Source organism: Pseudopipra pipra, chromosome 12 (assembly GCF_036250125.1).
Source record: "Pseudopipra pipra isolate bDixPip1 chromosome 12, bDixPip1.hap1, whole genome shotgun sequence".
NCBI lineage: Eukaryota > Metazoa > Chordata > Aves > Passeriformes > Pipridae > Pseudopipra > Pseudopipra pipra.
The window spans coordinates 5,872,328-5,886,996 of NC_087560.1; the positions used below are offsets into that span (position 1 = coordinate 5,872,328).

At 53.2% G+C, this 14,669-nt stretch overlaps 2 protein-coding genes across 3 annotated transcripts in view; one reads left to right on the top strand and one right to left on the bottom strand.

The window, feature by feature from the left end:
- ZNF609 (zinc finger protein 609) overlaps positions 1–14,669 on the top strand; it is a 96,173-nt gene that overhangs the window by 62,374 nt on the left and 19,130 nt on the right. The gene's annotated exons all lie outside the window — the stretch shown is intronic.
- On the bottom strand, positions 450–13,221 carry OAZ2 (ornithine decarboxylase antizyme 2). Its single transcript, XM_064668664.1, is given in 6 exon segments — positions 450–1,221; positions 3,030–3,115; positions 4,981–5,156; positions 9,752–9,832; positions 9,834–9,909; positions 13,089–13,221. Coding segments are annotated over 6 exon segments (573 nt in total). The 5' UTR covers positions 13,109–13,221; the 3' UTR covers positions 450–1,087.

A 14,669-nucleotide genomic window follows, 5' to 3' on the forward strand; every position in this document is an offset into this window, starting at 1 on the left:
CAGGGACAATCCCACATGCTGGAAGAGCTGAGGGCATGGGCTCCCAGGACACAGGTGACACATCCCCCTTCCCTGGGGCCTGTCAGAGCCAGCCAGGATGGAGCTCCCATGGCACAGGGACAGAGCACTGCCTCTCCAGCATTAGACAGGGCAGGGATGTGACCTACTGCCAGCACCATGGCCCCATCCTGGGAAAGCCGCTGGATGGGGAGACCACCCCACTACCTGCCCCCACACAACTCTTTGGTTTGGATACAGCCTTTAGCAGCATCTCAAGCCTTGAGCTCATGCCTTTGGGAAGGTGGAGTAGAGGAGAGGGCCCAGGGCTGCTCTGTACCCATCCTGGGTGGAGGGTAAAGGCAGGAGCTTTTTCTGGCTCTTTGGACCATCCCAACCATCATGGTGCACGTCAGGAAACTGTTTGTCCCAAATAAGCAGCCCCAGGTGTGTGAAGTTCATCTGAATGCCCCTTTTATTGAACGCCGTGATAGCGCAGTGGGAACATGGAACAGGGTTAAGACTGCGTAAAACAAAAGCTGGAAGAGCAAGAAGTTTCAAAAGAAAAAAAAAAGGGAAAAAAAGTTAGACCAGTTAAACCAGCATTGGAGCAGAGACGCATGGGGGGGGGTTTAATGTAGTGTTAAAGGATAAACTCGAGCGTCTCCTGCACGTGCCCCACACCAAACCAGGCCATTTGCTTTAAGTCTTGAGTGGGAAATGAAAGCGTTGTCTCCCAGCTGAGCACGCACCGGGCAGGTGGGAGGCACCGCCGTGGGTCCGGTGGAGTCCCGGGGGTGGTGCTGCACCCCGAGCAGGGCCCAGGCCCCGGGGCTCCCACACCACGCAGCTGCACGGGAAGAGCTTCTATGCCAGTTCATAAACATCTTCCTTTTCCTAGTGATGATTACATGTGTGATAGATAGTTCTCTAGGCAACACGTTTCAATGAGAGTCAACTCTGGGGATACACAGCCCAATCTAACAATGAGAAATGCGCTTGCAGTCCAACAGAAACTTGGTTTCCCTTTCCTCAAGAAAGGAGGTGGAACCCTCTCTCCCCTCCACAGCATGTTGGGTCCCCACTGCAGCTACTCTTCGTCGGAGGAGGAGCTCTGATCCAGGGGGTACACCATGAACATCACGTCCGGCCGCGACGGGACTGCGGGGTGACCAGGCCGCACGATCTCAAAGCCCAAGAAGCTGAATGTCTTCAGGAGTGGAGCTACCAAAGAGAAGGAGACTCATTACCACCAGGAATGATCCTCTTTACCTGCCTCGCCCTCGAGCCATGAATATCCAAGAGCATTGAACACCCTCTGGGAGCACTTCCTGGACAGAGAGGAACTATGTTAAGGTGACAGCCCTTTCCAGCGGGAGGTTTTGTCTTTTCCTGTGCTCATCCAAGTGTGAAAGGGATTTGAGCTGTGCAGCTTTGTCCATGTTTCTTCCTTCCTCTGACAAACAGTGACAGTTGGTCATCTACCTGCACCAGCCGCACAGCCCTGCTTTCCCAGGACACACGTGGCCATCCCATAGGTTTTATCCTACACTTCTCTGGGCTCTAAAGCAGGACAGACAGCAGCAAGCAGGAACCTGCTTAGGAGGTCAGCAGACACTTGCTGTCTCCATGAGGAGGTCCTGGAGCTCAGTGCAAACTCCAGACAGCTCTGCACAGCTTGGGAGCACCCCTGGAAATTCACACATGGGAATTCCGAGTGGGGTCAGCCCAGAAGCCCCCACACCTCAGGGCTGCCAGACAAGGTTCTGTGACACAGTGACTGTTACTGAAGTGATGGCTTCCCTGTGACCTGTGACAATCACTCCAGTGCAACGTCTGGTCCCTACAGGCCCCTCGGGTGATCAGCTACAGGGCACTGAATGGCCAAGCAGAGGAGCTCCTGGAGGTGTCTTCCAGGCAGCACTGAATTTCAGCTGCACTCAGGATCCGGGGTGCTCCACAACTCCTACAAACAAGCCCTGGTATGGGCTGTCCCCTGTCCCCAGCCTGTCACCCACGCAACCGCTGCTGGTGGTGACATAACAGCCAGGACTTAATCTGCAAATTATTCTTGGCATGGTAATATGGGATGATGACATCTTCCTGGGCTCAGCTCAGCTTAGCTCTACTAACGCCCTTCGTTTCGGAGAAGTCGGTGCAGCTCATGAAGCTGCAGAGTAAAATTAGAGCTGGGGTTGGAATTACTCGCTGGGTTACAGCCTGTGCCTGGTGGGACTTAAAGTGACATGTCCCCAGCCTGGTACCTCCTCCAGCCCCCCCGCTTTAATTCCTCACCCAATGTGTCTGTCTTTAGATCCTAAAGCCCCCGGAGCTGTAAGAGTTTCCAGCCAGGGCCAGGATTACCTGTCAATCTGGGAAGGGCAAAAGTGCCAGGAGATCTTTAAAAAGCAGCTGAATTACAGGACACTAATCTGGAAGTGCTTGTTTCCCATCTAATAACTCCTCCCTGGTTTCACCGTCCACATCACTGCAGCCTGGTGCCAAACAGAGACTTCACTGCTTACCAAAAGGGGAATATTAACTGATTCTGGATGAGAAAAGCCTCCCAAGTCATTCAGGAGCAGCTTTCTGCACCAGAGTATTTAATGGCAAGGCACAAAAGAAGGTCTTATGGAATCACAGAAGGGTTTGGGTTGGAAGGACCTTAAAGCTCATCCAGTCCCAGCCCCTGCCATGGGCAGGGACACCTTCCACTAGACCAGGCTCCAAGCCCCATCCATCCCGGCCTTGGACACCTCCAGGGATGGGGCAGCCACAGCTTCCCTGGGCCACCTGTGATGTTGCTGTCCAGCAGACCTGCTGGAGAAACCAAAACACTCTCTCACCCTTACCCTCCAAAAAGGGCTTATTTCCTCCACAAGAAACTATTTCCGTGAGAATTTCACATGTAACGACCTCTGCAACAGGAAGGGTCCCATGGGTCTTGCCCTGGAATTCCCAGGTTTCTGTACAGCTCCAGCAGCACTATGTGGGCTGTCGGGACAAACCCAAGCCCAGGGGCCAGTCCTCACCTCGATCTTCTCTGCTTTTTCTGAAGCAGATGAAGACGTAGTTGACTTTCATTTTTTCTTCAGCAAACTCCAGCAGTGCTGACAACCTGCCAAGGAGGGGGAAGACAAAAGGATATCAGCTCTAGGAAGTTCTGTCCTGAGGAAGCCTCTGTGTGTTATCAAATTATCAGCTGGATGTTTTCAGGCACAAAGACTGTTTACAGCCCCCTTCCAGTGAACAATGGGTGCTGAAACAATGGCCTTCCTGCCCTGCAGATCCAAGAGTTGTCCTTGCTGTGAGTAACCGACAAGTCCCTGTCCTGGCAGCAATGAACACCCTCCCCACCCGTGGTGCTTTGGGACTGAAGCCTTAGTGGGCAGGAAGCAGAATATCACAGCTGGTCCCAGGCCAGGCTGCATCCCCCTCCACTGGCAATGCACACCAGGGGGATGTGGGAATTCTGTGCTTTTTGGGAAGGAAAAACATTCAGAACTGAGCTCCTGGCAGGCAGAGAAGGAGAACAAACCATCCCTGGAGGAGCGTGTGCACAGGCAAAGCTGTTTCCTGAGCGCATGGACTGGATGGCACAGCTGCTGCACCCTGAATCCTTGCTTCCTGCCTTTCCAGTTGGATTATTTCTGCCACCTCTTGATGGAAGCGGCGCTGCATTAACCCCTCTGCGAGCCCCCAGGGTGGCACATGGAGCCACCGCTGTCACTTGTAACCACTGGCGCTGCCAGAGCGGTGACAAACAGGCCTTCACTCCACATCTCATTAACCAGCCGTCAGCACGGGGGGATTAAATTTGCAAGGGTTCTGTTAATATGTTAATGAACTACTTTAATTATGGCCTCTCCTCGGCTGTTTCACCCAGCTAAAAATAACCTGACAAAACTGCGCTTTAAGTCACAATGACACTGGCAAATAAATCCCCTCTCAGAAGGACCCGCTCCCCGGAGAGCCGAGAGATTTACGGGCCAACCGGAGAAATTACACAAACATTTATCTGGACTTGGGGTCAAATGAGAGACAAGTGTGAGACAGCAACAGCACTGCCACTTCCTGAAGGTGCACAGTGAGGGGTTTTTCCTTAATTAGCCTGCGTCACTTAGGGATGAAGCCTACTTGGAGATTTAGGAGGAGCTGAGAGCTCCACAAAGGAATCCAGCAAAGCCACAGCTCCATTGCAGCGGAGACCTCTGGCAGAGCACTTGGCAGGAAGGAGCTGCTCTGGAAGCTGCGTTTACACAAACTTCCCAGAGCTGAGCTGTCTGGACAAAACACGACTGGATTCTGCCAAGAGAAAAATCAGAGCTCCTGGCAGAGCCCAGCGCCAGCGCGGCAGCGCTCCAAGAGCAGATCCACCTACTGATGAGGAGAGTATCCATAGGATGGAGGGTTTTTTTTCCTGAAAAAGAGGGAAAACCTGCCAGGATAAGGCTTGTCAAGTGGCCAAGATAAAAATAAAAATATAATGAATAAAATGAAAAAATAGTAAAATATCAGAGAAAGGCTTGTTGGCTTTCCATACCTAAGTATGCAAAGATTCATCTGCTCATTTATTGCTTGTTTTTCATTAGTGTTGGGACTCAAAAAATGGTAACTCATCTGAAGTATCAAAATATATCCATGAAGGCCTAACAGGACAGTTCTCTGCAGGCATGGGAGCAGGATGTGCTTCAGACACACAACCCAGGAATGGAGCTGCTATTGCTCAGCTCATTCTCCCTGTACCCACAGCATGGAATCCCAGCATGGTTTGGGTTAGAGGGGACCTTTAAAGCTCATCTCATACCATCTCCTGCCAGTGATACCAGGGACACCTTGCACAAGACCTGGTTGCTCCAAGCCCCATCCAAACAGGCTTTGGACACTTTAAGGGATGGGGAGTCCACAATCACCTATGTAAGCAAAGCCCTGCCCTGCCCCCCCCCGGGAGCCATGGCTGCAGCCCTGGGATCCTGAACTTACCCTTCTTTGCTTCCATCAGCTAATAATCCATCAGGGATTTCCACAAAGAGGCTCTGGTTTGAGAGCACTGCATCCCAGGAGGAGGTCTTCACCTCTGTGACCTTGTACTGGAAGTGGACAATGTGAGGCTTCCCTTCGTGCACTGGGACATCTTGGCTAACAGTGATCTTCTCGTCCTGGGAAAACAAAATTGTCAAGTCCTGAACAGCCAGGGGACAACTGCAGAGAGCAAATGCAAATAAATGGCGTAAGGGTTTTACTGAGAAGAAGATTATGCTTTTCCCTTCCCCTTTCACTGGCTCAGGGACACATCTTGCAGTTCTCAGCCCTCAGAGTGATTTCTAGCCAAGGGTAGTGATGGTTCATGAACTGTCCTTCAAAGAACACAACTGGACCCAATACAATGGCAGAGCTTCTGCTGTCACAGCCTGACCAGTCGAAACCAGTGCCTCCCCCATCCCTGACACAGCCCTTCTGTTCCAGGGATGACCACAAATTGCTTTCCCAGATGTTCCAACCCATGGTTTGCCTCCTGGTGTAAGAGAGGAAAACACACAGCGCAGGGAGATCCCAGAGCAGATCTGAGGCTGGTGAGAAGGTCGTCTCCAGAGACCACAAAGGCACATGTCCCTCTCCAGCCCTGCCCCAGCAAGAATGCCAAGCATGCGGATCTCAGATCCAGTTCGGCAGTTCCTAGAAAACAATCCCATGGTTAAAACACCATTCCTCCAGACAATTCCGGCAGGCAGTTGGCTTGCCCCGTAATGATTTCCATGTTTCACTGCTAAGAGCCCCAGTGAAACAGCAAAGACCTGAGTTAACGCTGTCACTGCAGGGGAAGCTGAACTGCCCCGTGTGTTGGTGACAGCTCCTGCATCCCTGTTCCCTCACATTCCCAGTCACCTGCACAGCTCTGAAGGGCATAAGTAAAGCAGATATCCAGGGTCATGTGTGCTCTGCTCCCGAGTCACAGGAATGCCTGGGAAAGCCATGTGTCCCTCCCTCCTCGACAGGTGGGCTGGGCAGTGGTTTCCTCCACTTCAGTCATTGGGGGAGCAGCCGTCCAGCCTCCAAGTATTTTAATTTAACAGGGTGATTAATTCAACAGCTCCTCACAAGCCCTTCCTGCCTCCTCAAGCTGCTGTCCCAGTGCTTTAATTCCTATTACCTTGTGTCTTAAAATAGCTGCCCCTTGGTTTGACTGTTGTGACAAAGAGGCCACCGAGGACCTTAATGCTGGTGGATAAAATAACCCCACTGCAAATCGGGAGCTGCTTGGCCTCAGTGAGCAGAGCAGAGGAAGCTGCCCTTCATTTAAAGCCTACAAAGCTGATCTGAAAAACAAGTTTACACTTTATCAGAATAAATATCCTGTAGGAAATAAGTTTATTCATGGAGTTTGAAAGAAGTCTGCATGGCTGAGCTCACTAGTTTTAAGTCAAATGCACCAAGAAACGCACCCACAGCTGCTCCAGTGTGGTCAGGCTGCTGCAGAGCGAGTCAGGGCTGAGCCCAGCACTACAGACATATTTAAAAAAACCAAATCCAAGGGGATTATGTGCATATCCCTCAACACTGAATTTATAGGAGCCTTTTACAGTTGTTGTTAGCGTGCAGAAAGCATCTCTGTTCCAGAAAAGAGGCTTCTCTCCAGAAAAAGCTCACAGATGCTGCTTTTCTCATACTCACAAAACCAAAACCAGGGTGAGGAAGTTGAGGAAAGAGGGCTGGGATTGACACGTTGGAGGGAGAGGTGTGCCTTTGGGTGGGAAGACTGGCAGGAGCACTGCCATAGGAGGGGAAAAGTGTTCCGAGCCATTTGGCTTGGAACTTCCTTGTCACCAGTTCTGCCCTGTGCTCCAAACCCAGCAAAGTTGTTCCCCGAACCCCCCCGTGACAGCCCAGGAACCAAAGGCAGCACAACCACAGGGATTAACAGAACCAGTTCCCCCGGTTCAGTGGGAATTATGTTTACACAGCTCAGGCAGCTGACAGTCTATTTCTAGGCATCCAAACAGAGATGCTGGGGAAGAGAAGCTGTTCCTCTGAAGCAGCAGCAGCCCAAAATTCTTTGGAAGCTGCTCAAAGCAAAATCCTGTCTACACAACAAGCGCTCAGTTTTAGTTCACCCTGGAAAAATCCCCCCACAAAATCCCCCTGCCATGTTACTGTGGGCAAAAAAAACCCCAGCAGACTCTTTCTTACAAACTGCTGCCCAAAACCAGCTCTCCAGCCCTCGGCTCCGTTTCAGCGAAGCAAAGCCACAAGGACCAGCTTCTACTTGGTTCCAATTCCCTGAGCACAAAGTTTTCCAGCCCAGCTCCGCTCCTCGGATGTCCTGGGAAGGACGGGGGGGAGGCCCCGACGTGTTGGCAGGGTCAGGAGAAAGGATGTTATGATCCACGCTGGCCAAGCGACTGTAGAGAGCCACAGAAGCTCCGGCTGCTGGCATGTGCTGCACCTGCAGCCTCCTGCCAAGTCTGCCAGCCAGGGCACATCCTGGATGTTGCTGTGGCATTCCCAGCTCCAGCAAAGCTCCTTGGATGGAGGGCTGAGATTTAAGTCTCCTAACACAAAAATACCAACACCTATAGGGAGCCCCAGCTGTTTAATTCATAGCGCTGCTGTATCTGAGTGCTGTGTGTGCTGGAGGAGGCAGCTCCTTCGGAAAGGTCATCCCTTGGACTGCAACAGCTGATACAACTGGAAAAAGGACTTAAGCTTTTGGATCCAGATGCCTTTCCAGGTCATTCTGATGGTCAGGCTGTTGGCTGAAAAGCTCAGGCTGCTGTAACTACAGCACTGCCAGACTTGGGCAACCAAGGGGGCAGAGAGAAGCCCTGTAACCCCCACCTGAGGTCTGACACACCTGGGGCCCCTCATTCCAAGACAGTCACTGAGGGGCTGCAGCATGTCCAGAGAAGGGAATAAAGCTGGGGAAGGGTATGGAGCACCAGGAGCAGTTGAGGGAGCTGGGGGGGGCTCAGCCTGGAGAAAAGGAGGGTCGGGGGGACCTTCTTGCTCTCTCCAACTCCCTGACAGGAGGGCAGAGCCAGGTGGGGGTCGGGCTCTGCTCCCAGGGAACGAGACAGGACAAGAGGAAACAGGCTGAAGTTGCACCAGGGGAGGTTTAGGTTGGATATTAGGGAAAATTTCTTCACTGAAAGGGTTGTCAAGTATTGAACAGGCTGCCCAGGGCAGTGGTGGAGTCCCCATCCCTGAAGGGATTTAACAGCCATGTGGATGTGGCACCTGGGGACATGGTGTAGTGGGTGGCCTTCGCAGTGCTGGAGAGCAGTTGGACTTTACCTTAGAGGGCTTTTCCAACCTAAACAATTCCATGATTCTATGTTACAGAAGGGGCTGATTTTCTGACAGATTCTGCTAGTCTTGTCAAGCAATAAAGCCAGGAAGAATTCCATCCATATTTCTGGGATGCAGCTATCGGGATGACATCCCCCGTGCCTACACACCACTGCCAAAATCTCTGCAAGTTCATGGCTGTACTGAAAACTCAGAACTGTGATTCCTTCCACCAGCTCCCCCTCCACACTGAGCCCATTTTCTGCCTCTGGGCCTTGCCTGGTGGTGTACACGAGGCTTGGCAAAGCTGGGTGGCAGGAGTTTCACCTGCAGGGTCTCCTGTTTCTCACCTAGACAGGATTCATTACTTGTCCTGAGCCCTCTTGAAGCTATTTTTGTACCTTCTTTTTGTACCTTTCTGTGACAAGGAGCCTCTTGTGCTACTTCTCTGGAGTACACACCCCTCTAACATCTGTGACAATTCACCTCGAGCATTCAGCTGACGGCACGTTGTCACTAGAGGCTCAGAGGTGAGGAACGTGTTAAAAATTCACCAAAGGAAACCCTGAAAGCAGCTGTGAGGTCTGGCATTCTCTCATGAATTCCAAGAGGAGGCTCTGGGAGCTGTGGCCCAGAAGGGTCTGTATCTTTTCATCATGTAACGTCTGTGTGCCACCCACGGGGTAATTACAAATCAAGTCTAACACCTATGACAACACCCCTGGCTCAACAGCCAAATTTGCAAGGTGAGCATAATTTTAGGCTGCCTCATCCCTGGCATGTGGAAAAGCAGCCCTTGTCCCAGAAACAGAGACAGATGTGAGCCAAAGTCACACAAGTGCCAATTATTCTACAGGAAGGAGCAGCCAGATCTCATTCAGAAAGAAAGGTCCCACGGAACAAAGAGGGATGAAAAATGAGAGAACTGCACAGAGCCACGTGCTCCTGCAAGTCTGCAGACACGAACCTTCCTGATCTTGCCCTGCCCTTGCACATGTTCTAGAAACACCCCAGGCTGGGAGGTGGGTGGCTGCCTTTCCCATCTGTACCTGGGTTCGGGCAGCTCCCAGGCCCCGACAGCTTCACCTTCCAGACCAGGGCACAGAAAGGAGCTTATCAACCCTTCCCTCGTTGTTTCACCTTTCTGCTGCCCGCTTCCTCCTTCTGCCAGACATTTTCAGGAGTCCTTTCATGTTTTGATAATGCAGGCTCTGTTGACAATAGCTGCAACAGGCCCCTGGGAGCAGGGCTGCTGAATGATCAGCTGCACAATGGGCTCTCCTTTCTTAATAAACAGGTGATATTTAAGCAGGAGAGCCCTGCCTGCAGCTCAGTCACTGAAAAATTACCTGTTCTCCCACTTATTACCTTGGAATTCTTTGCATTTATTCCCATCGGACTGCAAAAGGAACCAAACACAGTTGCAACACGGGTACAGGTCATTACTTAGACGTAAAATCTTTCTCACCTTATATATCAGAGCCGAAAGAGAAGGATCCCTGCTACCCCCTCGCCCACCGGGGATCTTTGACAGTGGGTGAGGGGCATCAGGAGCACCACAGAGGCCCTGGAACGATGTGCCTGCAGCACTGCAGCTGGGGACAGTTACTCAAAGGTAAAATACTACTGCAAGAAAAAGAGAGAGAGAACACTAGGTTACATTAGCAGGGATCATGTTTTGGAGGCTCTAGCTCCTCAAAACCCCAAATCACTCGTATCCCTGCTCCTCCACAGCACCCAGATGTCGACATCAAAACCACCCACTGCCCCAGTGGCACCAGAACTCGAGTGTTTTGTTAGGAATGGAGGAGGGGCTGGAGCCAGGAACCCGGAGAGAGTGCTGAGCAACCTCATGCTAATCAGAGAGGCCTGGAAGGCTGCCAGGAGCAGATGGCTGGGAATGCATGACCAGATGAGCATGCATTTTCTAGAGACAAATATCTACAAATAGATCAACAGGGCCCAGGAGGAGGAGGTTTAAGTTTCATGTTTTCAAACCGAGGAGGAGCGAAAGGGCTGGTTCTTCAGACACCTTCAACGCGCTCCACAACATCCACGGAAACGTGTTCACAGGCACGTGAAGCATCAGACAAGTGTCCCTCACCCTAACCCTAAAAACTGTAAGTTCACCCCAGAGATCTAGTTTTACAAGCAAGAAAACACATTTCCCTTCCAATTTCCAAGTTTGTTTGGAAGTCCTACACGTGGTCTTCCATGCTCACTTTGGACACAACCTTTAATACCTGCTTTGGCTTTTAGGAAGCTCATGAAAGCAAACTAATTTACTTTCTGCAGCTTTGCTTCCTCTCCAGCACCACAAAAGCTCTGTGTGGAGGCTCAGTGTTCCTCTAACACAGTCTGCAAAAGCCATGCAGGGAAACCAGTCCTTCCCCAGTGGAACATTATGGAACACACCAGAGCAAAGCTGTAGAAGCAGCACCAAAACAAAGGGGTGAGGGAGGGTTTTCATGAGCACAGGGCCAGGAACGAGGCTAAAGTGGATAAACTCTGCAGCTGTACTGACAACTCACTGTCTGTCCTGAAACTTCTCACTTGAGCTGTTCCCAATACAGTGTTTTTCCACTCTAATCCCTCTCCACGAGGCAGACAGGCTTAAATATCCAAACACCAAGTATGGAGCTGCACTGTCAGAACCACCTGAACCGCTGGGGATCACAGACTGGTTCAGGCTGGGAGAGACCTTAAAGCATGTCCAGTTCCAGCCCCTGCCATGGACACCTTCCACTGGACCAGTTTGCTCCTGTCCAACAAGGAGCAACAAGGTTACAAGCCCTGTCCAACCTGGCCTTGTAACCTGCCTGTGCAGGCTGCAAAGCAGCTACTAAAACCTGGCATTTCTGAATGCCAAAAACAAAACTCACAAACGCAGTTACAACACAGGCAGAATCCCCCAAGGATCTCGGCTTCCCACCTCCTACCAAAACCATCTTTCTACAGGAAACACAAATATTCTTCCTCCACTTGTTTCTTCCTCCAGGTTCGCTAGGCTGGGCTCTGGCGCAGGGTTCCCATGTGCCTTGGCTTAGAGCAGGGACCTCTTGGAGAACAGGCTATTTAAATACACCAGAAGATGTTCGAGGTGGAAGCCAGAGAAGCCGGGTGTTTTGTGCTCCCCCGGTGTGCCCGGGGCTATCAATGGGCCAGTGTGTATTCAGTAGTAGTAGCTGTGGAGAGGATGACAAAGCACTTTGTACCGTCCCCACCCCCAGAAAGCTGCTGGCAGCTTTGTTATTCCCTTCCCTCCTCCCTCACCCCCCAGCCAACAATGTACTATTGATAGCTCTCTCCAACTTGCGGCCAAGGCATGGAGAAGCTGGATAATGAAGTGGAGTTGTGGGAAAAAAAAAAAATCAAACAGAGAGGCAGTAGTTTTCATGCAAAGCAGCTCAAGACACTTCCCAGTTTCGCTTCCTCTGACACATGCAGAAGTCAAAACACAAGCCCCCTTCAGCCACCGAGCCCTGCCTGTGGCACTGCCCAGACCTGCACACCACCACTGTCCCTCCAAAATTAGGATCCCTGCACGTCACCATTATCCCTTTCCAAAATTAGGGTCCCGAGAGCAGCACCCTCAGGGTGTATTTGGGGCACAGACTAAAAGAGATTTCGCTTTCTCCAGCTCCTGGGAAAAAGTTCACGCAAACACCCAAAACGTCTGATCCCTCCATGCATCCGTGCAGCAACAGCCCACTGCAACCCTGCTCCCTCAGGCCTGTTTGTAGCTTAAAAATTAGGCTTGTGCTCCCTTTTGACCTCTCTCCTCCTTGAAGAAGCTTTCCCACAGCTTGGTTGAGATTAAGACCTTTCCCTGGAGAAACTCCTCAGCAAAAGTGGCTCAGCTGAGCCCTGCCCGAAAGGGGAGCTGGAAGCCGGCGTTACACTCTCATCCCGCGGGTGTAATTTTAACTCCCTAAGCTCCCAGCGATCCCAACCCCGTGCCCTGTCCCTGGGAAGCGCAAAGGAGACTCAGCAACTTGGGAAGTCCGTCACGGCTCCTTAGCGACCCTCGCACGCGGAGCCAGGCCGGGACCAGCACCTCGGGGGCTGAAATCCGCACACTTTCCTGTGTTTTAGGGGTTTTAATTGTTTTGAACACTTAGACCAGAAGGAAGGATCCAAAGAGCTCCCCTGACACTGGAGAAATGACGTTCTTTTGTTTGTTTTCCTTTCTGCCCCTTTCCAAAACAGGCGATGGAGATGCAGCTGCACTTGGCCCACAATAATAGCAATATATTATTATTGCAAGACACATATCCAGGATTTGAGGAGCAAATTGCAAATAACCATCTGATGACCACAGCACAGGTCAAGCATCTCCCACAAAGGCAGCAGCCAAGAACCGGGGCTGCTCCGTGCGCATCCTCTGGGCTCTTATCGGCGACAGAGGCGCAGGAAATGACACTCTGGGGACTCTAAACAAGGAACAGACACACGAGATAAAATCAGTCAGCTGAGAAAAATACACAGATCCTGCAAGTTGGTGCCTGCTGATCCCCAACCTGCCTGGAAAAAGCCACCTTCCCGCAGGCAGGAAGAGGTGCGGGGGGTGCGGGGAGGGAGCGCCAGGACCGGTCGGCGAGAGGTGCTCAGGCCGCGGAGAGCCCAGATCCACCCCCGGGGGGCTCCTTCACGGGGAAGCGACGCCTCAGTGGGGATTTTAATCGCGTAAAGGCGGAGCGGCCTCCCCGCCGTCCCGCGGCCTCCCCACCGCCTCAGCGCCTGCCCGCGCCCCAGGCCCGCCCGCCGCCGCCGCGCTGCGGGGCGATAGGACAGGCGCCGCGCACCTGTCCTGGGTGTTTATCATCCTGGGCTCGGCTCCGGTCCGGCTGCGGCTCGGCTGGTCGCGCTGGTGCCCGGCTGCTGCCCCGCTCCGCTCCGCGCTCCGACTGACCCCGCGGGCCCGCGCGCCGACACGCCCCCCGCGTCACGCGCCCGGCCCCGCCCACCCGCGCCGCGCGCGCCCGGCCCCGCCCCTCGCCCCGCCCCGCGGCGCGCGGGCAGCTTGGAAACCCACCGCCCCAAACAAAGGCGCGCGCCCCGGCCACGCCCACCCGCCAGTGATGTCACCGCCCCCCGCGCGCGCATCTCGCGCGCCTCGCGCGTCTCCTGAGGGGACGAGGGGCGCGCGCCCGAGGCTCCAGATCCTCCCCTCAGAATCCCGGTTCTCCTCAGGGACCCGGTTCTCCCTTCAGCATCTCGGCTCCCTCAGCCCCCCCCGTGGGGCAGGTCTCACGTAGTCCCTAGGCCCCGGGGCTGGCAGCAAACCCAGGGGTGGGAGCAGGGCCTACTGCCTGGGCTGTGGGAAGTGACAAGGCCCCGGGTGGGAACTGGAGCCGAGGTTATGGGAGAAGAGGTTTGGGAGCATCAGGGCCGAGGAATGAACAGCGGAGTGTTGGTGGTGCCACACGGAACAAGCCATTGGCGCTGAGGTGAGAGATTGGGCCGGGAGATCCTTTCCTGTGAGGGTGGTGAGCCCTGGCCCAGGTTGCCCACAGAAGTGGGCAACCCACACAGAAGTGTGGCTGCCCCGTCCCAGGAGATGTTCAAGACCAGGCTGGATGGGCCTTGGAGCAACCTGGTCTAGTGGAAGATGTCCCTGCTCATGGCAGGGGGTTGGAATGAGATGAGCTTTAAGGTCTCTTCCAGCCCAACCCATTCCATTCTATATCCTGCTTAAAGTATGGGGCTGGTGCTTAAATGTGACCTGGGATGCCTAAAGCTCATAATCTGGATGAGTAGGAGCTGGAGTAAGGAATGAATACATGGATAACATGATGTGGAGCTGCCCATGGCAGGGCTCTGCAGGGACTCTTGCCTATCCATAAGGGAAAGGCAGCAGCAGTCACACAGCCAAAGGTGAGGCTCCTGGAGAACCAGGCAGAGTGAGAAAACTGTGAGGTTCAGTCCTGCAGGGCTTGGTGGGTGCTGAGCCTTCACATAGGGTCAGGGATCGGGAAGCTCTTTGGAAGAGAAGCTCTGGGAGACCCTGTGGATGCCAGCCCTGAGGGCTGAAGTCCTGGAGAACCTCACACTGACCCACCTGGGCAACCTCAGCCCTGCCCCATGCCAGAGCTCCTGAGTGGCACCTGCAGCAGCCTGGGGTTCACGGACCCTGGGATCCCACAGGCAGCCCTGGGCCTGGGCTTCCCGGTTCCCAGCACTGCCCTTCACTCGGCAGGAAGGGACCAGCTGTTCTGCAGAGAGCTGGACACCAGCCAGGACCTGAGTTCAAACAGAGCCCATTAAATGGCTTTTCCCCCCTTCCTTCGCATTTCCAGCCCTGCTTGCAGCCGTGGTTCTATTTATAATGCCCAGGAAAAGCAAGCTGAGACTTTCCCACAGTGCCGGCTTCTCAGGCGATTGTT